General features: G+C 48.3%; 1 protein-coding gene across 2 annotated transcripts in view; it reads left to right on the top strand.

The window, feature by feature from the left end:
* The window catches only part of TRIP10 (thyroid hormone receptor interactor 10), an 88,394-nt gene that overhangs the window by 71,585 nt on the left and 1,981 nt on the right, over window positions 1-14,828 (top strand). Inside the window, exons 10-14 of one of the 2 annotated variants that reach the window (XM_081175866.1) lie at window positions 2,469-2,651; window positions 5,801-5,910; window positions 8,607-8,739; window positions 10,985-11,109; window positions 13,174-13,304. In XM_081175866.1, coding sequence (XP_081031992.1) covers window positions 2,469-2,651; window positions 5,801-5,910; window positions 8,607-8,739; window positions 10,985-11,109; window positions 13,174-13,304 — 682 coding nt within the window. The remainder of the gene's footprint in view (window positions 1-2,468; window positions 2,652-5,800; window positions 5,911-8,606; window positions 8,740-10,984; window positions 11,110-13,173; window positions 13,305-14,828) is intronic. The other variant, XM_081175867.1, reaches the window with a different exon arrangement.

Raw genomic sequence — 14,828 nt, forward strand, 5'->3', positions numbered from 1 at the left:
TCCTTCCTTCCTTCCTTCCTTCCTTCCTTCCTTCCTTCTCCCACCTGAACAACTTCCTCGGGTGCTGTGAAGGTTCCTTTCTCCTGCTTTCTTCTTAAGCTGCCCTTCGTTTTGCTCCCTAACTCTTCTGCTGCTAGATCTGGGCTGTGAACTCTCCTCAGCCACATCTGTCCTGTAAATCTTGCAGTGCAGATGTTACAGGAGAGCCAGACTCTGCTGGCTTGGCTCACATAAAAATACTGTGTAATTTCTTCCATGTCCTGTGTGATGCCTTGCTTCTTGCTTCCTGTTGCTTCCTGTTTTCTCCTTGTGTAGCCACGAGTGTCTTCTAGTTGGGGAGGAAATCAGAGCACTAACTCTGTTGACCTTGGGTCTTTGGTTGTTGTTGGGCTACAACCCCCCACCCCCTCACCATCCGCTATGCTGGCTGAGGAAGATGGGAGCTGTGGTCCAGGATCCAATGTTTCTCTAAGAGAACTTGCCAGGCCCCTTTTTAGCTCATGTGGGATACCCAAAAGATCTTCAGTGATAGCCCCTACTTCTTTTGCTTCCTGCATCCGGGAGGTGAGGGGGCAAAGGCCGTTCATAATCTCAGCGAAGCCTTGTTTTCCTTCCGTCATGCGTCCCACACTGGTCTGATAGTTCTTGCCTCTCACTTACCGCCCCCCTCCCGGCAACAGTGCTTTGAGATGCTGACTTCTGAGCCAAGTGAGGGTGTGCATGCCAAAATCCCAGCATTCCCTTGATCGATAAAGTCTCTTAGATTCTGGCTTGCTGCCTTTAAGCCCCACTGCCCGGTGCCGATGCTTTTCACAGCATATATATTGCCTTTATTCCCCATCTTTCTTCTGCCGTGGAACCTAAGGCAGCAAACAGGGTTTTTTCAAGGCGGTCTCCCATCCAGTCCCCGACCAGACTCTCACCCGCTGAGCTTCAGCAAGTTTCTCTTCCTAGCTTGCGCAGGGCTCCCGAGCTTTTTGCAGCTCCCCCATGGCAAGGTGCAGCCACGCCGGAACGAGTCTGACGCAATTCCTCAGCCGCGACTCTTCCAGCTGTTGCAAACCAAGTGCCAATTTTGCGCAGCTCCACAGGAAGCTGCTGTCGGGGTGGGGTGCTCCCCTGAAGCGACCGCATGCTGCTTTCTCATCTTGATTGGCAGCGTGGCCTTCAGAGGCGCAGGGAATTTGGGTCCAGCTCCGAGGAATCCCTTGACCCGCCATGTGACTCATTCCAAGAGAGACAAAGGTTGTGTGTTTTCGGCAGGGTGCTCTCAGTAAAGCAAGGCTGATTCCACCCTGTGATGGGGTACTCAGCAACACAAAGCAACATTTCAAGGGGGAAGGGTCCATTGGGAGGAGGGGTGAGTTGCACGAGCTCTGAAAGCTTAATTTGAAACAGGGAAAGAATGGGGTGGGGAGTGGAAACGGTGGCTCCCTCAAAGCATTCAGTGCTACTGAATTCCCTGGTCTTCAAAAATGGTTTCTGAAGGCTGATCGCCAAAGAATTGATGCTTTTGAATTATGGTGCTGGAGGAGACTCTTGAGAGTCCCATGGACTGCAAGAAGATCAAGCCTATCCATTCTTAAGGAAATCAGCCCTGAGTGCTCACTGGAAGGACAGATCCTGAAGCTGAGGCTCCAATACTTTGGCCACCTCATGAGAAGAGAAGACTCCCTGGAAAAGACCCTGATGTTGGGAAAGATGGAGGGCACAAGGAGAAGGGGACGACAGAGGGCGAGATGGTTGGACAGTGTTCTGGAAGCTACCAGCATGAGTTTGACCAAACTGCGGGAGGCAGTGGAAGCCTGGCGTGCTCTGGTCCATGGGGTCATGAAGAGTCGGACACGACTAAACAACAACAATATTGTGCCCCATCCCTTCAAACCTCATCCTCCCATGGTATTGCAGTTTAGGGCCAGCCCTTAAATCATGGGATCAGTGACCAGGAATTTCAGGAGGGGGGGGCAATATCTAAGGACATGTTTGAATGAGATGGCTACACAGAAAGCGAGCTTTGCATCTTGGCATGACTCTGCAACTCCCTCTCTCTTTTTCATACTGTCCGTGGTGGTGAAGTGTTGCTCTACATCTTGTGCTGTTGCCTCCTGCCTCTCCCCCCCCCCACTTCCCCATGTATTCTTGGTGGTGGGGCTTTTATTACAGTGCATTCCTGTTATATTGGGCACACTGGATTGCTATTTGTTGTCTTGTCAGGTGGTTGAGGTAGGAGAACTTAGCCATTGCTTCTCAGGGCAAATGGTTTCTAAAAACGTTTGGCCAACGTGTTGCTCTCCATTGTAAGAATGTACCGTATAGATGGAATGTACTGTAATTTTTGTTGTTGTTGTGTTTTGGGGGTGGGGTTTTTTTTGTATGTGTGTGTCTCTGTGTGCCTTTTTATTTTCTTACAGAGTTTTCTCCATTCTTTTGTGTTTCGTTTCCTGTTCACGACCCTTGTCTGTCGCTAGCTTCCACCCCCTCCCCTCTCTCCCTTAAGTTGCCCTTCCTCCTCCACTTCTTCCCCTTCCTCATCTGCCATCAATGGACCTCCATCCCCCAAATTCACCCGTGACCCCCTGTCTTACTGTTTGAACGAGATCAATAAGACAGTCAAACCCCGCATCACGTCCTTCCGCAGCCTCAAACGGGGGGTAAGTGGACAATTGCTCTTTGCTAAACCAGCATCACGTGCCTCCTGCTTCCAAAGGCAGCTGCCTGCCAGTTGTAGTTTTGGTGCTGAGAAGACACTTTTTAAAAAGCCAGAATCCTAGATCACCTATTCGTTTCAAAGCAGCCACTGTTTGCCAATACACTGAATATGGAAAAGAGACATTTCAAATTTGAATATGCAGTCAGTCTATCCATTGTCTGTTTTTGGTGCAGCTGGTTATGCTGCTTTCTTGACCTCAGGTCTGACATACACCTATAAAATGTCTTAAAGACAGATATTGCCCCTCCCTCTTCCATTCTGACCCATAGAGCCTCTGATACATGGAGTCTTGCAAGCGCAATGAGGTCCATTGAGCTCAGATACTAGTACAAGTGACTTCAGGCGATAGCTTGCCTGAGATTTGGGTTATTGACTTTTTAGCTGTGCCTTATTATTATTATTATATTTTATTTGCACAGACCCAAACAAGAACTAGTTTTAGCTCCAATGAACTGGCAGTCGTAGTCCACGCATGAATGTAGTTTCAAAGACTTGCACTTTCGAATCTTACACACCTAAAGCATTCTTATGCACGCTTCCACGAAATCATGCCAAAGCAGTTCATGGTAAAAGTGGGAGGAAGACAAGGGTTTAGTTGCTGTATTTCTTCGGGGCTCAGATAAGGTGGCTTTTACTTGGGAACTTGTTACAAGCTTAGGTGGTGGGAGAAATCGGAAGGCACCCTTCTTCCCAAAGCAAAGCCCATCAGTTCTTATCAATCAGTCTGCACAATTCAGGCCACATTTATACCACAAAAGCAAATGAGCAAGTGTGCTGGAAGACGACGCTTATGGAGCAAATAACTGGCCATTTGTGCAGTTGAGTCGAATTACACTCTGTAGAAGGGAGGCAAACACACTCCCTGCCTTGCCTCTGTCACTGCCAAGCAGCCCCAGGGTAGATTGTCTTTCAGCCTTGGTGCGACTCCGATTGTGGTCCCTTGTTGTAGAAAGACCTGCGGATCACGGAATTGGAAGGGGCTCACAGCCGGCTGTGATAATCTGCATTGTCTAACAAGGTCATAGATGCCTTGGCTTGCTTTTCTGACTAGATCTGGTGAGGGTGCCTGTTGCCCCTCTGTTCTGACCCTTACAGCGCACAGTAGAGAATGAATGACACAAGGGTGGAAAAGAAGACTGCTGCATTTTCACCCTGGCTGTGTGCTAAGAAGTCCCCAGTCAGGATCTAACCCTGGCCTTCACTAATTGGTCTTATGCAATCCATGCACCACTCATGCTCAAACTACACGTGTTGCTTAGTGGCGTGAGGTTTTCCCCTTCCAATTTATTTATTTGCCCTCCAAAGCTGTGGGGTAAGACGGGAGTTTGGAGTGGAAGATCATACAGGTGGGGGAGGGGTTGGCTTATTCCTTTCCACTTTTCCTGTCCCAAGTCACTCCCCAGTCACTTTCACCCCACGGAGGGGAAAGGTACAAGTGGTCTAGCTTACAGGTTTGCCATAAAAACTGTTGAAATAATGCTATGAAGTTCTTTGAATGTTCAAAAGCACTGTTGGTTATTTCTAGTGGACCTGCCCTAGTGCCCTAGACGTAGAGCTGGGTGTTGGGATGCGTCCAAGGGAACGGGGGCAACTGGCAGGCCTCCAGCTGGCTCCAGCCCACCGGCCGGCAGCCGGGCGAACTCCGGTCCTTGGATCAGCTTATAACTGCGACACGAGTTTCATGAAACCTTCAGAAACTGAGCACGCAAGCCAGCAGAGATAAGAACTCTTCGCAACAGAAGGGCAGATTAGAAGCTGTGTAAAGTGTATTTAGGGACGTGGGTGGCGCTGTGGGTTAAACCACAGAGCCTAGGACTTGCTGATCGGAAGGTCAGCGGTTCGAATCCCTGCGACGGGGTGAGCTCCCGTTGCTCGGTCCCAGCTCCTGCCAACCTAGCAGTTTGAAAGCACGTCAAAGCGCTGCTCTGGTTTGCCAGAAGTGGCTTAGTCATGCTGGCCACATGACCCGGAAGCTGCACGCCGGCTCCCTCGGCCAATAAAGTGAGATGAGCGCCACAACCCCAGAGTCGGCCACGACTGGACCTAATGTTCAGGGGTCCCTTTACCTTTTTAAAGCGTATTTACAGGCATTTTATTGAGCATCAGGACAGAGGAAAAACATGTCTGCTCCCCTTCGTGTCTAAGCAAACAGCATAAGCAAAAGCTATACACAAACGCAAATTCCCAGCAAGCTGTGCTGTGCTGGTGTGTATTCTGGCATGTGACACACAACAATCTACACATCTGTATTAAGGTGGAATGGAATATCAGTATCCTAACACTGGGTAGGGCAAGAAAGATCTGCTGCAGCAGGCCCTGTGAGGCTTTAGGGCAGCGGTCAGCAAATTTTTTTAGCCATGGGCCGGTCCACTGTCCTTCAGACTTTGTGGCGGGCCAGAGAAGTGGCACTGGGGGGCTGGAAGAAGAGGCGAGGGGGGCAAGTAGTCCTCTCCACTCCCAGCTGTTGCGCTTACCTTCCCAGCGACTGCCACTGCTGCCACCACTACTACCGCTGCTGCTTCTCGTGGGTGGGCAGAGCGAGCTCATCCACTCTGCTCTCTGGCCCACAGGAGCAGCAGGGCAGCGGTGGCAGCAGTGGAGGGAAGATGAGCAGCACGAAAGGGCTGGCTCCAGAGAGGGCTGCTTAAAATGGCGCTCATCTAGCTCAGTCCAGCCCCCTTCCTCCTCTAGGCAGGGCAGGGAGAAGCCTGAAGGTGGCGCCACGGTGTGTGAGTGGGGAAAATGGAATGGCGCAGGGGGGAAATGGCGCAGCCCGAAGGAACAGAACCCCCACGCTGATCCACGGACAGTCCGCGGGCTGGATCCTGAAGGCCATTGGGCCTGATCCGACCTGCAGGCCTTAGTTTGCTGACCCCTTCTTTAGGCCCTGGGATCATTGCTGCCTGCAAGCTGTCGGTGGTCCTTTCTGTGCCTGGGGCTGTGCTAAATGATGTGCCCTAAACCACAGATGGGCTGGACAGATTAGGTGGACAAGGGAAGAGGCAGGTGTTGGGGTCAGTAGGGCAATGCGCATAGAGGCGCCTGAAGGGCACCAATCCCATTCACGTGTGTGTCTTTTCCTGCTGCCAGACTGTGATCACGGAGGACTTTAGCCATCTGCCTCCAGAACAGAGGAGAAAAAAGCTCCAGCAGAAGATTGAAGAAAGAAATCGGGAGCTGCAGAAAGAACTAGATCAGAGGTCAGAAACCGAAAACCACCATCCTTTTCGCTTGTTAGGCTCTTAAGATGGGATTTATGTGGTCTAAGTGGTGCTTAAAATTAGCTCTTGGCAGTTTTAAAAAAATACATATATTGAGATTTCAGTATTTGAATCTTTTCAAAATCTGTAATTAAACTTGATAGTTAATAATGGTTTATAATATCCATGAACAATCTAGCCTTCAGTGTTACCGACACTAGGCTTAGCCCAAGCAGTTTTACTCCCTCTCTTACTGTAGTGCTTAGAATTCATTGAGTTCAAAGGGACTTACTTCTAAGTAAATACCTATAGTTTTTAATTCAAAAAGGCCACTACCTCATCGGTCTTTTCCAAACAGCCAGGCGGGGTCCGCTGAGAACACTTAACTTGGTAAAAGGCCAAAAAGTTCATTGCTTGTCGGTTGCTATCTGTCATAGGGCAGGATCCTGGCCTGACTGCACTGGCTGCCCATCAGTTTCCAGGCCCTATTCAGAGTTCTGGTTTTGACCTACAAGGCTTTAGAAGGCTCAGGGTCTCCAAGACCGCCTCTCCCCATATGAACATAGCTGGACCCTGAGACCATCCTATGGGGCCCTTCTTTGCGTGCCTCCCCCACGCTAAGTCTGGAGGGTGGCAACATGGGAGCAAGGCCTTTTCTGCAGTGGCTCCCTGTTTGTGGGATGCTCTCCCCAGGGATGCTCGCCTAGCTGGGCGAAACATACTTTTTTCTCCCATGCCTTTAGCTGATCAAGCAATCCAAGGCCTTTCAAACTGCTTATTTTTGGTTAGTTTGTTACTATCAGTGCCTTTCCCCCTAGAAAAATAGGTTACAGTAGTTACAGTAAGTGCGACACTGAGAGAGAAAGAGAGGTGTGTGCCAGTACTGTGTACCCTTGAATAACCCCTGAAAAATAGCCCTGGTTACTAGGATAAATATTTTTTTGTGTTTTTCTATTGTAAACTGCCCTGTGATCCTCAGATTAAGGGTGACATAGAAAATAAATAAATAACCATAGGGGTTTTAAGGCTGTGCAAAATTTGTCATTATTTTGCTTTTGCGTAGAAATCCTTAATCGTATGAAATGTGATATCATGGATGCTTTTTGTGGAGGGCCTTCTCGGTGGTGGCGCCTGCCCTGTGGAACGCCCTCCCACCAGATGTCAAGGAAATAAACAACTACCTGGCTTTTAGAAGACATCTGAAGGCAGCCCTTTTTAGAGAAGTTTTTAATGTTTGATGTTTTATCGTGTTTTTAATATTCTAAATTAGGAGCCGCCTAGAGTGACTGGGGAAACCCAGCCAGATGGGTGGGGTATAAATAATAAATTATTATTATTATTATTATTATTATTATTATTATTATTATTATTATTATTAGATTCCTGCATTGCAGGGGGTTGGACTGGATGACCCTCAGGGGCCCTCCCAACTCTACAGTTCTATGAACCATGAAAATTAATGCCGTCATAAATTTGTTTAGTCTTTTACGGTGCTGAAAGATACCGTCGTAATTTTTGCTGCCATTTGCTGGATCAGACTCTGGAAATCATTGTTTGAGCTTAAGCTTCCTCTGTAGATTATGCCCTTCATTTCCTTCTGACCTCGCTGCCCTGGTTTGCATGTCATGATTAGCCACGGTCTAGTGTCTTAAACCATTGTTGAATCGTGAGCGTGCCTCTCCCTTGCCATGTGGTTTCTCCCCCCTGCCCGGCCCCACCCCAACCACTCACTGCATCACCCAAACCCTGGCCATTATTTGTTTGTTGCAAGAAAACCATGAACAGAAAGCCAGAAATGAACCGAGGTTTGTTCTTAGCGTGTTTCTGTTTTTTGTTTTGTTTTGTTTTTCCAAAAAATATTTATTGGTTTTCACAACATTATAAACAAACAAACACATAAGACAAACATAAATCATAGCCTTATTGAAAATTACACTTATTAACATTGTTAAGTGACTTCCTCGCTTCCCCTTGGTTGGATTTCATTGCATATCCTTTTAACAGTTTTCCAAATCACAGTTTAACTTAAACATTAACATCCTTAGATCTTCACATTATGAAATTAAACATATTAATTCATCACTTAACATAAATAAAATCCTAAGCCAGTTAAGTATCTGCAAGCTGTTTTCAGTTAATTTAACTTAACATATTTAACTAAGTAATCATTAAATTTAATCCACTCTTAGCGTGTTTCTGGCTTACCGCCCATAGTTCTTTGAAACAAGCAAGCCACTTTCTAGAATCAGATGATCCACAAAGTCGCAGTGTGGCTTGTTTGTGCCATGCAAACGAGAGGGAAGGGGTGTGCCATGTTTGCAGGAAAAGGCATGTTCACAGTTTAAACCATGGTGGCTTATCATGATAGGCAAATGAGGACGCTGCCTATATTTAGGATTACAATCATGCATCTGATGGTGGACTCTAGCCCAGGAAAGCTATAATAGTTGTAATGCATTTGTCGTTGTGGTGCCTCGCGGCTCTAGTATTTTGCAGCAAAAATAGCACGCGTAGCTACCCCTCTGGAAAAACGAATGAATCTTTTTGCTTTCGGACGACACAGAAGGTTAAGAGTACCTCAATGGCCCTGTTGGGTAATGCAAGGCAGCCAACCCCATGGATTCCTGATTTTATGAACCTGCTTTTTTAGAGTATCTTCACAACGCAGAACGTTTTGCCCTCCTCCTTTCTTTCAGGGATGCCTTAAATAAGATGAAGGATGTTTACCAGAAGACGCCGCAGATGGGAGACCCTAATAGCCTTGAGCCAAAGATCTCTGAGACTCTGGGCAACATTGAGAGGTTGCGACTAGAAGTCCAGAAATGTGAAGTAAGAGACTGGCAGGCAAAGGGGGAGGGGGGGAATTCTCTTGCACTTTCCAGATTCCTTACTTGCACTTATATAAATCATCACATGTATGGCTCAGGCACAGCTGACCCAGAGCTGTATCCCAAATTTTAAGGTTTAGGCATAATTCTATTTTTGTAGATCTGACCCGGGCAGCAATTTATTTGTCATTTATATCAGTAACCCAGGGTTAGGGAACCTCCTCATTGGGCCTACAGGGCCGTTTCAAGCAAGTCACGGCCACCTGGAGCAGGTGAGAGACCGGTTTCCACCAAGAGAGGTTTGCAATTGTTCATCAGGTCTAATGGGACACTTCTGCAAGCTGCACATTTGCCCTCACCATTTGATTTCAACCGTGAGGGCAAAAAAGTGTCGCTCCAGCGATGGGCAGATGAGCCATCCCACCCACCTGCTGTATTTGGCCTACTGGAGGGGGTGGAGATATGAGCTGCCTGCCAGATCCAGTTGCCCACTTCTTCAGTAGCCCTGTAAACTGTGCTTCACACCATATCCGATGTGATTCTTCTAGAGAAAGAGGCGCCGGAACTCACCGTGAACACCTCCCTTGTTCTCTTATAACAACAATGGTGCCCATAAACAAAAGACCTGACCTGTTAACAGATTGGAGTGTGCCTAGCAAGTGTGAGATGGAGGTGATTTTGTGATCGGCTCCAGACATTGGTAGGGTCAGGCATTTGCCCAGATCCACTGCCTGAATCCACACTCTGCACAGAAGCCACCCAGACCAGGCCAGAGATAAAATGGGAGGGTTCTCTGCTGGCACATCTTCCAGGTGAAGAGCCAGCTGAGAGTGCCTTGGATGTGGTTCCCAATTTATTGGATCTGAACTAGATAAAGGTAAAGGGACCCCTGACCATTAGGTCCAGTCATGACAGACTGGGGTTGCAGCGCTCATCTTGCTTTACTGGCCGAGGGAGCCGGCGTACAGCTTCCAGGTCATGTGGCCAGCATGACTAAGCCACTTCTGGCGAACCAGAGCAGCGCACAGAAACACTGTTTACCTTCCCGCTGGAGTGGTACCTATTTATCTACTTGCACTTTGACGTGCTTTCAAACTGCTAGGTGGGCAGGAGCAGGGACCGAGCAACGGGAGCTCACCCTATCGCGGGGATTCAAACCGCCGACCTTCTGATCGGTAAGTCCTAGGCTCTGTGGTTCAGGTTCTTCGCCATCTTACAAATAGCTGCTGATACACAGCTGTACCTTGGTTTTCAAACAGAATGCGTTCCGGAAGTCCGTTCGGCTTCCAAAACTTTCGGAAACCAAGATGCGGCTTCTGATTGGCTGCAGTAGCGTCTTGCAGGCAATCGGAAGCCACTCCAGACATTCGGCTTCTGAGCCAAAGTTCGCAAACCGGAACACCTCCTTCCAGGTTTGCGGCGTTCGAGTTCCAAGTTGTTCATGAACTAAGCTGTTCGAAAACCAAGGTATGGTTGTACATTACTGCTCATTAGATGGGACAAAAGCTGCAGCCCTGCTACTATTCATTCCCATGACATTTGCGCAGAGCAGCTTCCTGACAAGTTACACTGAGGGAGGAGGAGGAGGAGCAATCTGTCCTTTTTTCTCCCCCATTTTCTACTGTGAGCATCACAGCATCTTCAGGTAGCCCTGAATGTCGTGTGTGGAAGCCTGATTAGAACAGGGATGGATGAAACATTGGAGAGTACCTTGTTTTCTTCAGTGGATCATTGTGGCCATCCACACGTTTTCATTCTTCAAAAAGCCACAGCAGACAGGACAGCTGTGCAAGCAGCCCAGGCACCACTGTGGGGAAGATGAGGGATGCGGGTGGTGCTGTGGTCTAAACCACTGAGCCTCTTGGGCTTGCTGATCGGAAGGTCGGCAGTTCGAATCCCTGCGATGGGGTGAGCTCCCGTTGCTCTGTCCCAGCTCCTGCCAACCTAGCAGTCTGAAAGCACACCAGTGCGAGTAGATAAATAGGTACCACTGCGACGGGAAGATTAATGGTGTTTCTATGTGCTCTGGCTTCCGTCACAGTGTTCCATTGCACCAGAAGCGGTTTAGTCCTGCTGGCCACATGACCCGGAAAGCTGTCTGTGGACAAATGCCAAGTCCCTCGGCCTGAAAGCGAGATGAGTGCCACAACCCCAGAGTCACCTTTGACTGGACTTAACTGTCCAAGGGTCCTTTACCTTTTACCTGTGCAGTGAAATCCTAACCTGTGTCCCTTCTTCTTCTATAGGCTTGGTTGGCAGATGCAGAGAGCAGGATGTTGAGCAACCGACCCGATAGCGTCACACGCTACAACCGCCACTTGGATCATGCAAGCGCCCTGAACAACAATAACTGCTCGCATGACAAAGACAGGTGAGAGCTGGGTTTGCAGGGCAAGGTGCAGGACTTCGGGCTGCCCCATAGCAGGTGTGGCAGGGGCCCTCTTTTTTATGAACAGAAGATGAGCCAGGGTTTGGGGCATTTGATTCTCTGCAAGTCCCTGGAAGGGCTGCTTTGCTGCAGTGGAGCAACTTGCTGCTTGGCAGCAGGTAGGCATGAGCTACATGGGCTGAGTTGCTCGTTGGAACGGAGCCAAGGCCTCAAAACTTCCTTGAGCATCAGATTCATTTTTAATTACTTAATTAAGTTTCTCTACTGCCCTGTACCCGCAGGTCTCAGGGCAGTTTACAGGATGAAATCACAATATAGAACAACACAAAATACATAATCGAAAACAAAAGGAAACCAATAACCCCCCAAGCATATTGGATTATTATTTTTGACATGAGTTAAGGGTTCGTGTATTATGTGTTTTAAAAGTCTTTAAAAGTTGTTACACACTGCGAGTCTCAAGACCTTCCCCATTAATATTAGGAATTGTAAATAACATGGTTAAAGCAGAGATCCAAATCTGAAAAAGCCAATACAGTACAATGGTACCTTGGTACTCAAACGGCTTGGCTCCCAAACAAATTGGCTCCCGAACGCCGCAAACCTGGAAGTGAGTGTTCCAGGTTGCAAACATTTTTAGGAAGCCGAACTTCTGACGCGGTTTCCGCTTGAGTGCAGGAAGCTCCCGCGGCCAATTGGAAGCCGTGCCTTGTTTTCTTTTTGAACGGTTTCGGGAGTCAAACAGACTCCCGGAACAGATTAACTTTGAGATCCAAGGTACCACTGTACACATATTTGCAACCACCTTATCACAGGTTCTCATTAACTCTTCCACTGAAACCTAGTTTTTGGTGTATTCCATTTGTTGCTTGACCCTCCCCACCTCCATCTAAAAGTTAACTTCGGGGACATGAAATTGTCCCTAAGCCCTGGATATTACAGGCTAGAGAGAGAAGCAGCAGAAAAGTCAATACACATTGTCCAGTTGCTTCTGTTCCTAGAAGCAGTGGAGACCTGGCCTGTGGCTGTGGCTGATGTCCGTTGCTTTTTTGAGGGTATTGTCCCCCTGCACCAGGCCCCGGAGTCTCTTCCTAGTCTGAGGCCTGTTGCTTTTTCCAGTGTGCAATGCAGTGCTTTTACTGGAAAGCAACCTGGAACTCACAGAGATCAGTAGAAGAAGACAGGACCTACAGAATAAAAAATAATAAAAACCCCAGTCCTGTCCAGTCCCCAGCAGGGTGGTTGCTTGGACTCAAAATAACCCAAGTTGTCAGAAGAAAGCAGCAAAGCCCTCTGCACATGCATGAGGGAACAACCCCCAGCTACCACCACACAAAAACTTTTAAAGAGAAGGAAAAGGGTTTAAAATAGTGGGGCCATGAGAACAAAAGACGGAGGTGAATGGGTCACGCTTCTATGCAAAACATGAGTGACGCTGCGTTTCAGGGGGTTGGACTAGATTACTCTTGGTGCCCTTTCCAATTCTACGATTCCATGACCCATTCACAGAAGTCAGTTGGTGGCTACGTGCAAATATAACCATCTCCTATTTGATGTTCGTTTAAGGTCGAGTTTTCTCAGAGCTTAAATGGACAATGACCCCCTGCGGAAAGTGGCTTGGCTCACTTGCGTGAGCTGCGCCTTATCCTCTGTAGAGTGCATCTGCTTTATTGGTGCATTATGACCCTGAATTCAATAGGTAGATTTGTGTAGGTTAGCAGCTGTATCGTCCTACCTTTTGGGCCAGGGAAGGGATCGTTTGCTTTCTGGTAAGGAGAACATTTCTTTTTCTCTCCCTTCCGATTCTTTGGTTTTTCTCCCACCTCCATCCCATTAACTGGTACTGACCCTCCTGGCTTTTGGTCAGATTCAGTAATTGCCATTTGCGGTGCAGCATAAATACGGAGGTCCTGAATATCGGAGGGAAGCATTTGTCTAAGGGAAGCTCTTGCGGGAGAGCCCAGCGGCCCTGGTTCCTTGACTTGCTTTGATTCCAGTGCTGGAGAGAGAACCAGCTTCACTCTCTTTTCTCCCTTCCCCTTGCAGCCTCAACACCACCCACTCCGATGAGAACCAGGACACACTCAACCAGCCCATCTACACCGAGTTTGATGACGACTTTGAGGAGGAGTTGACGTCTCCCATAGGCACCTGTGTGGCTCTCTATCAGTTTGAAGGTACCTGCTCAGCAACTATATTTGCAAAGGGACGCGGGTGGCGCTGTGGGTTAAACCACAGACTTCCGGAATGCATTCTGTTTGAAAACCAAGGTACAGCTGTGTATCAGCAGCTATTTGTAAGATGGGGAAGAACCTGAACCACAGAGCCTAGGACTTGCCGATCAGAAGGTCGGCGGTTTGAATCCCCGCGATGGGGTGAGCTCCCATTGCTCAGTCCCTGCTCCTGCCAACCTAGCAGTTCGAAAGCACATCAAAGTGCAAGTAAATAAATAGGTACCACTCCGGCGGGAAGGTAAACGGCATTTCCGTGTGCTGCTCTGGTTCACCAGAAGCGGCTTAGTCATGCTGACCACATGACCCAGAAGCTGTACGCTGGCTCCCTCTGCCAATAAAGCGAGATGAGCGCCGCAACCCCAGAGTCGTCCGCGAATGGACCTAATGGTCAGGGGTCCCTTTACCTTTACCTTACAATATTTGCAAGGAACAGTCCTGCTTTTGGACTGTGCTGTTTGGAATGTGCTATTTCACCCTGCTAACTTGGCAGCGCCAGCTTGTGAAGGAGGCAGTGGCCAGGCCAGGCTCCTTTTGGCCTATATGGCTTCGCCTAAGAAAGAGCAGCCAGTCTTATTCTCTTCCTGCCCCGCCAACACAGTTTTCTAACAAAAAGTAGTGTCCTGTATCCGGAAAATGTGATTCCTCATCCTATAAGTTCTAGAGAAAGCAAAGGTAGCCATGGTGCCTTGATGTGGGGGAGGAACCCAAGAGCCACAAAATTTACACTGTACAAATCCCCGCAAATCGTTTTATTTGTAAAGCATGTGCAAAATGGTCCAGTTTGCATAATTGTTTCATTGGGGCTTCTACCACTGCACACTTTCACCCCTCAAAATAATAATAATTTATTATTTATACCCTGCCCATCTACCTGGGTTTCCCCAGCTGCTCTGGGTGGCTCGCAACAGAATATTAAAAACACGATAAAATATCAAACATTAAAATCCTCCCTAAACAGAGCTGCCTTCAGATGTCTTCTGAAAGTGAGATAGTTGTTTATTTCCTTGACATCTGATGGGAGGGCATTCCACAGGGTGCGCACCACTACCAAGAAGGCCCTCTGCCTGGTTCCCTGTAACCTCACTTCTCGCAGTGAGGGAGCTGCCAGAAGGCCCTTGGGACTGGACTTCAGTGTCCGGGCTGAACGATGGGGGAAGTGCAGTAGCGAAAAGGAAGATTCTCCAGAACCTGAGTTCTGTTGTAGCTTTCCTGCACTTTGGCAGACCCTCAGCATGCAAATAGTCCTGTCACAGGACGCCCCTCCCTAAAGCGCTAATGGCTCATCCAAGATGGCAAAGCTCACCCCATACAGTCTTTCTGGGGTTGTGGAGGGGTTCCTACAGTTGTTTCCCTGCCAATGTCCTGGCTGGGAACACCAGTCAAGTATCCCAGCCGCATGGGCTATGGAGGCAGAGGTAAACCAACCTAAATAAACCACTGAGCCTCTTGAGCTTGCAGATCAGAAGG

This window comes from Podarcis bocagei (assembly GCF_964188305.1).
Source record: "Podarcis bocagei genome assembly, chromosome: 17".
NCBI lineage: Eukaryota > Metazoa > Chordata > Lepidosauria > Squamata > Lacertidae > Podarcis > Podarcis bocagei.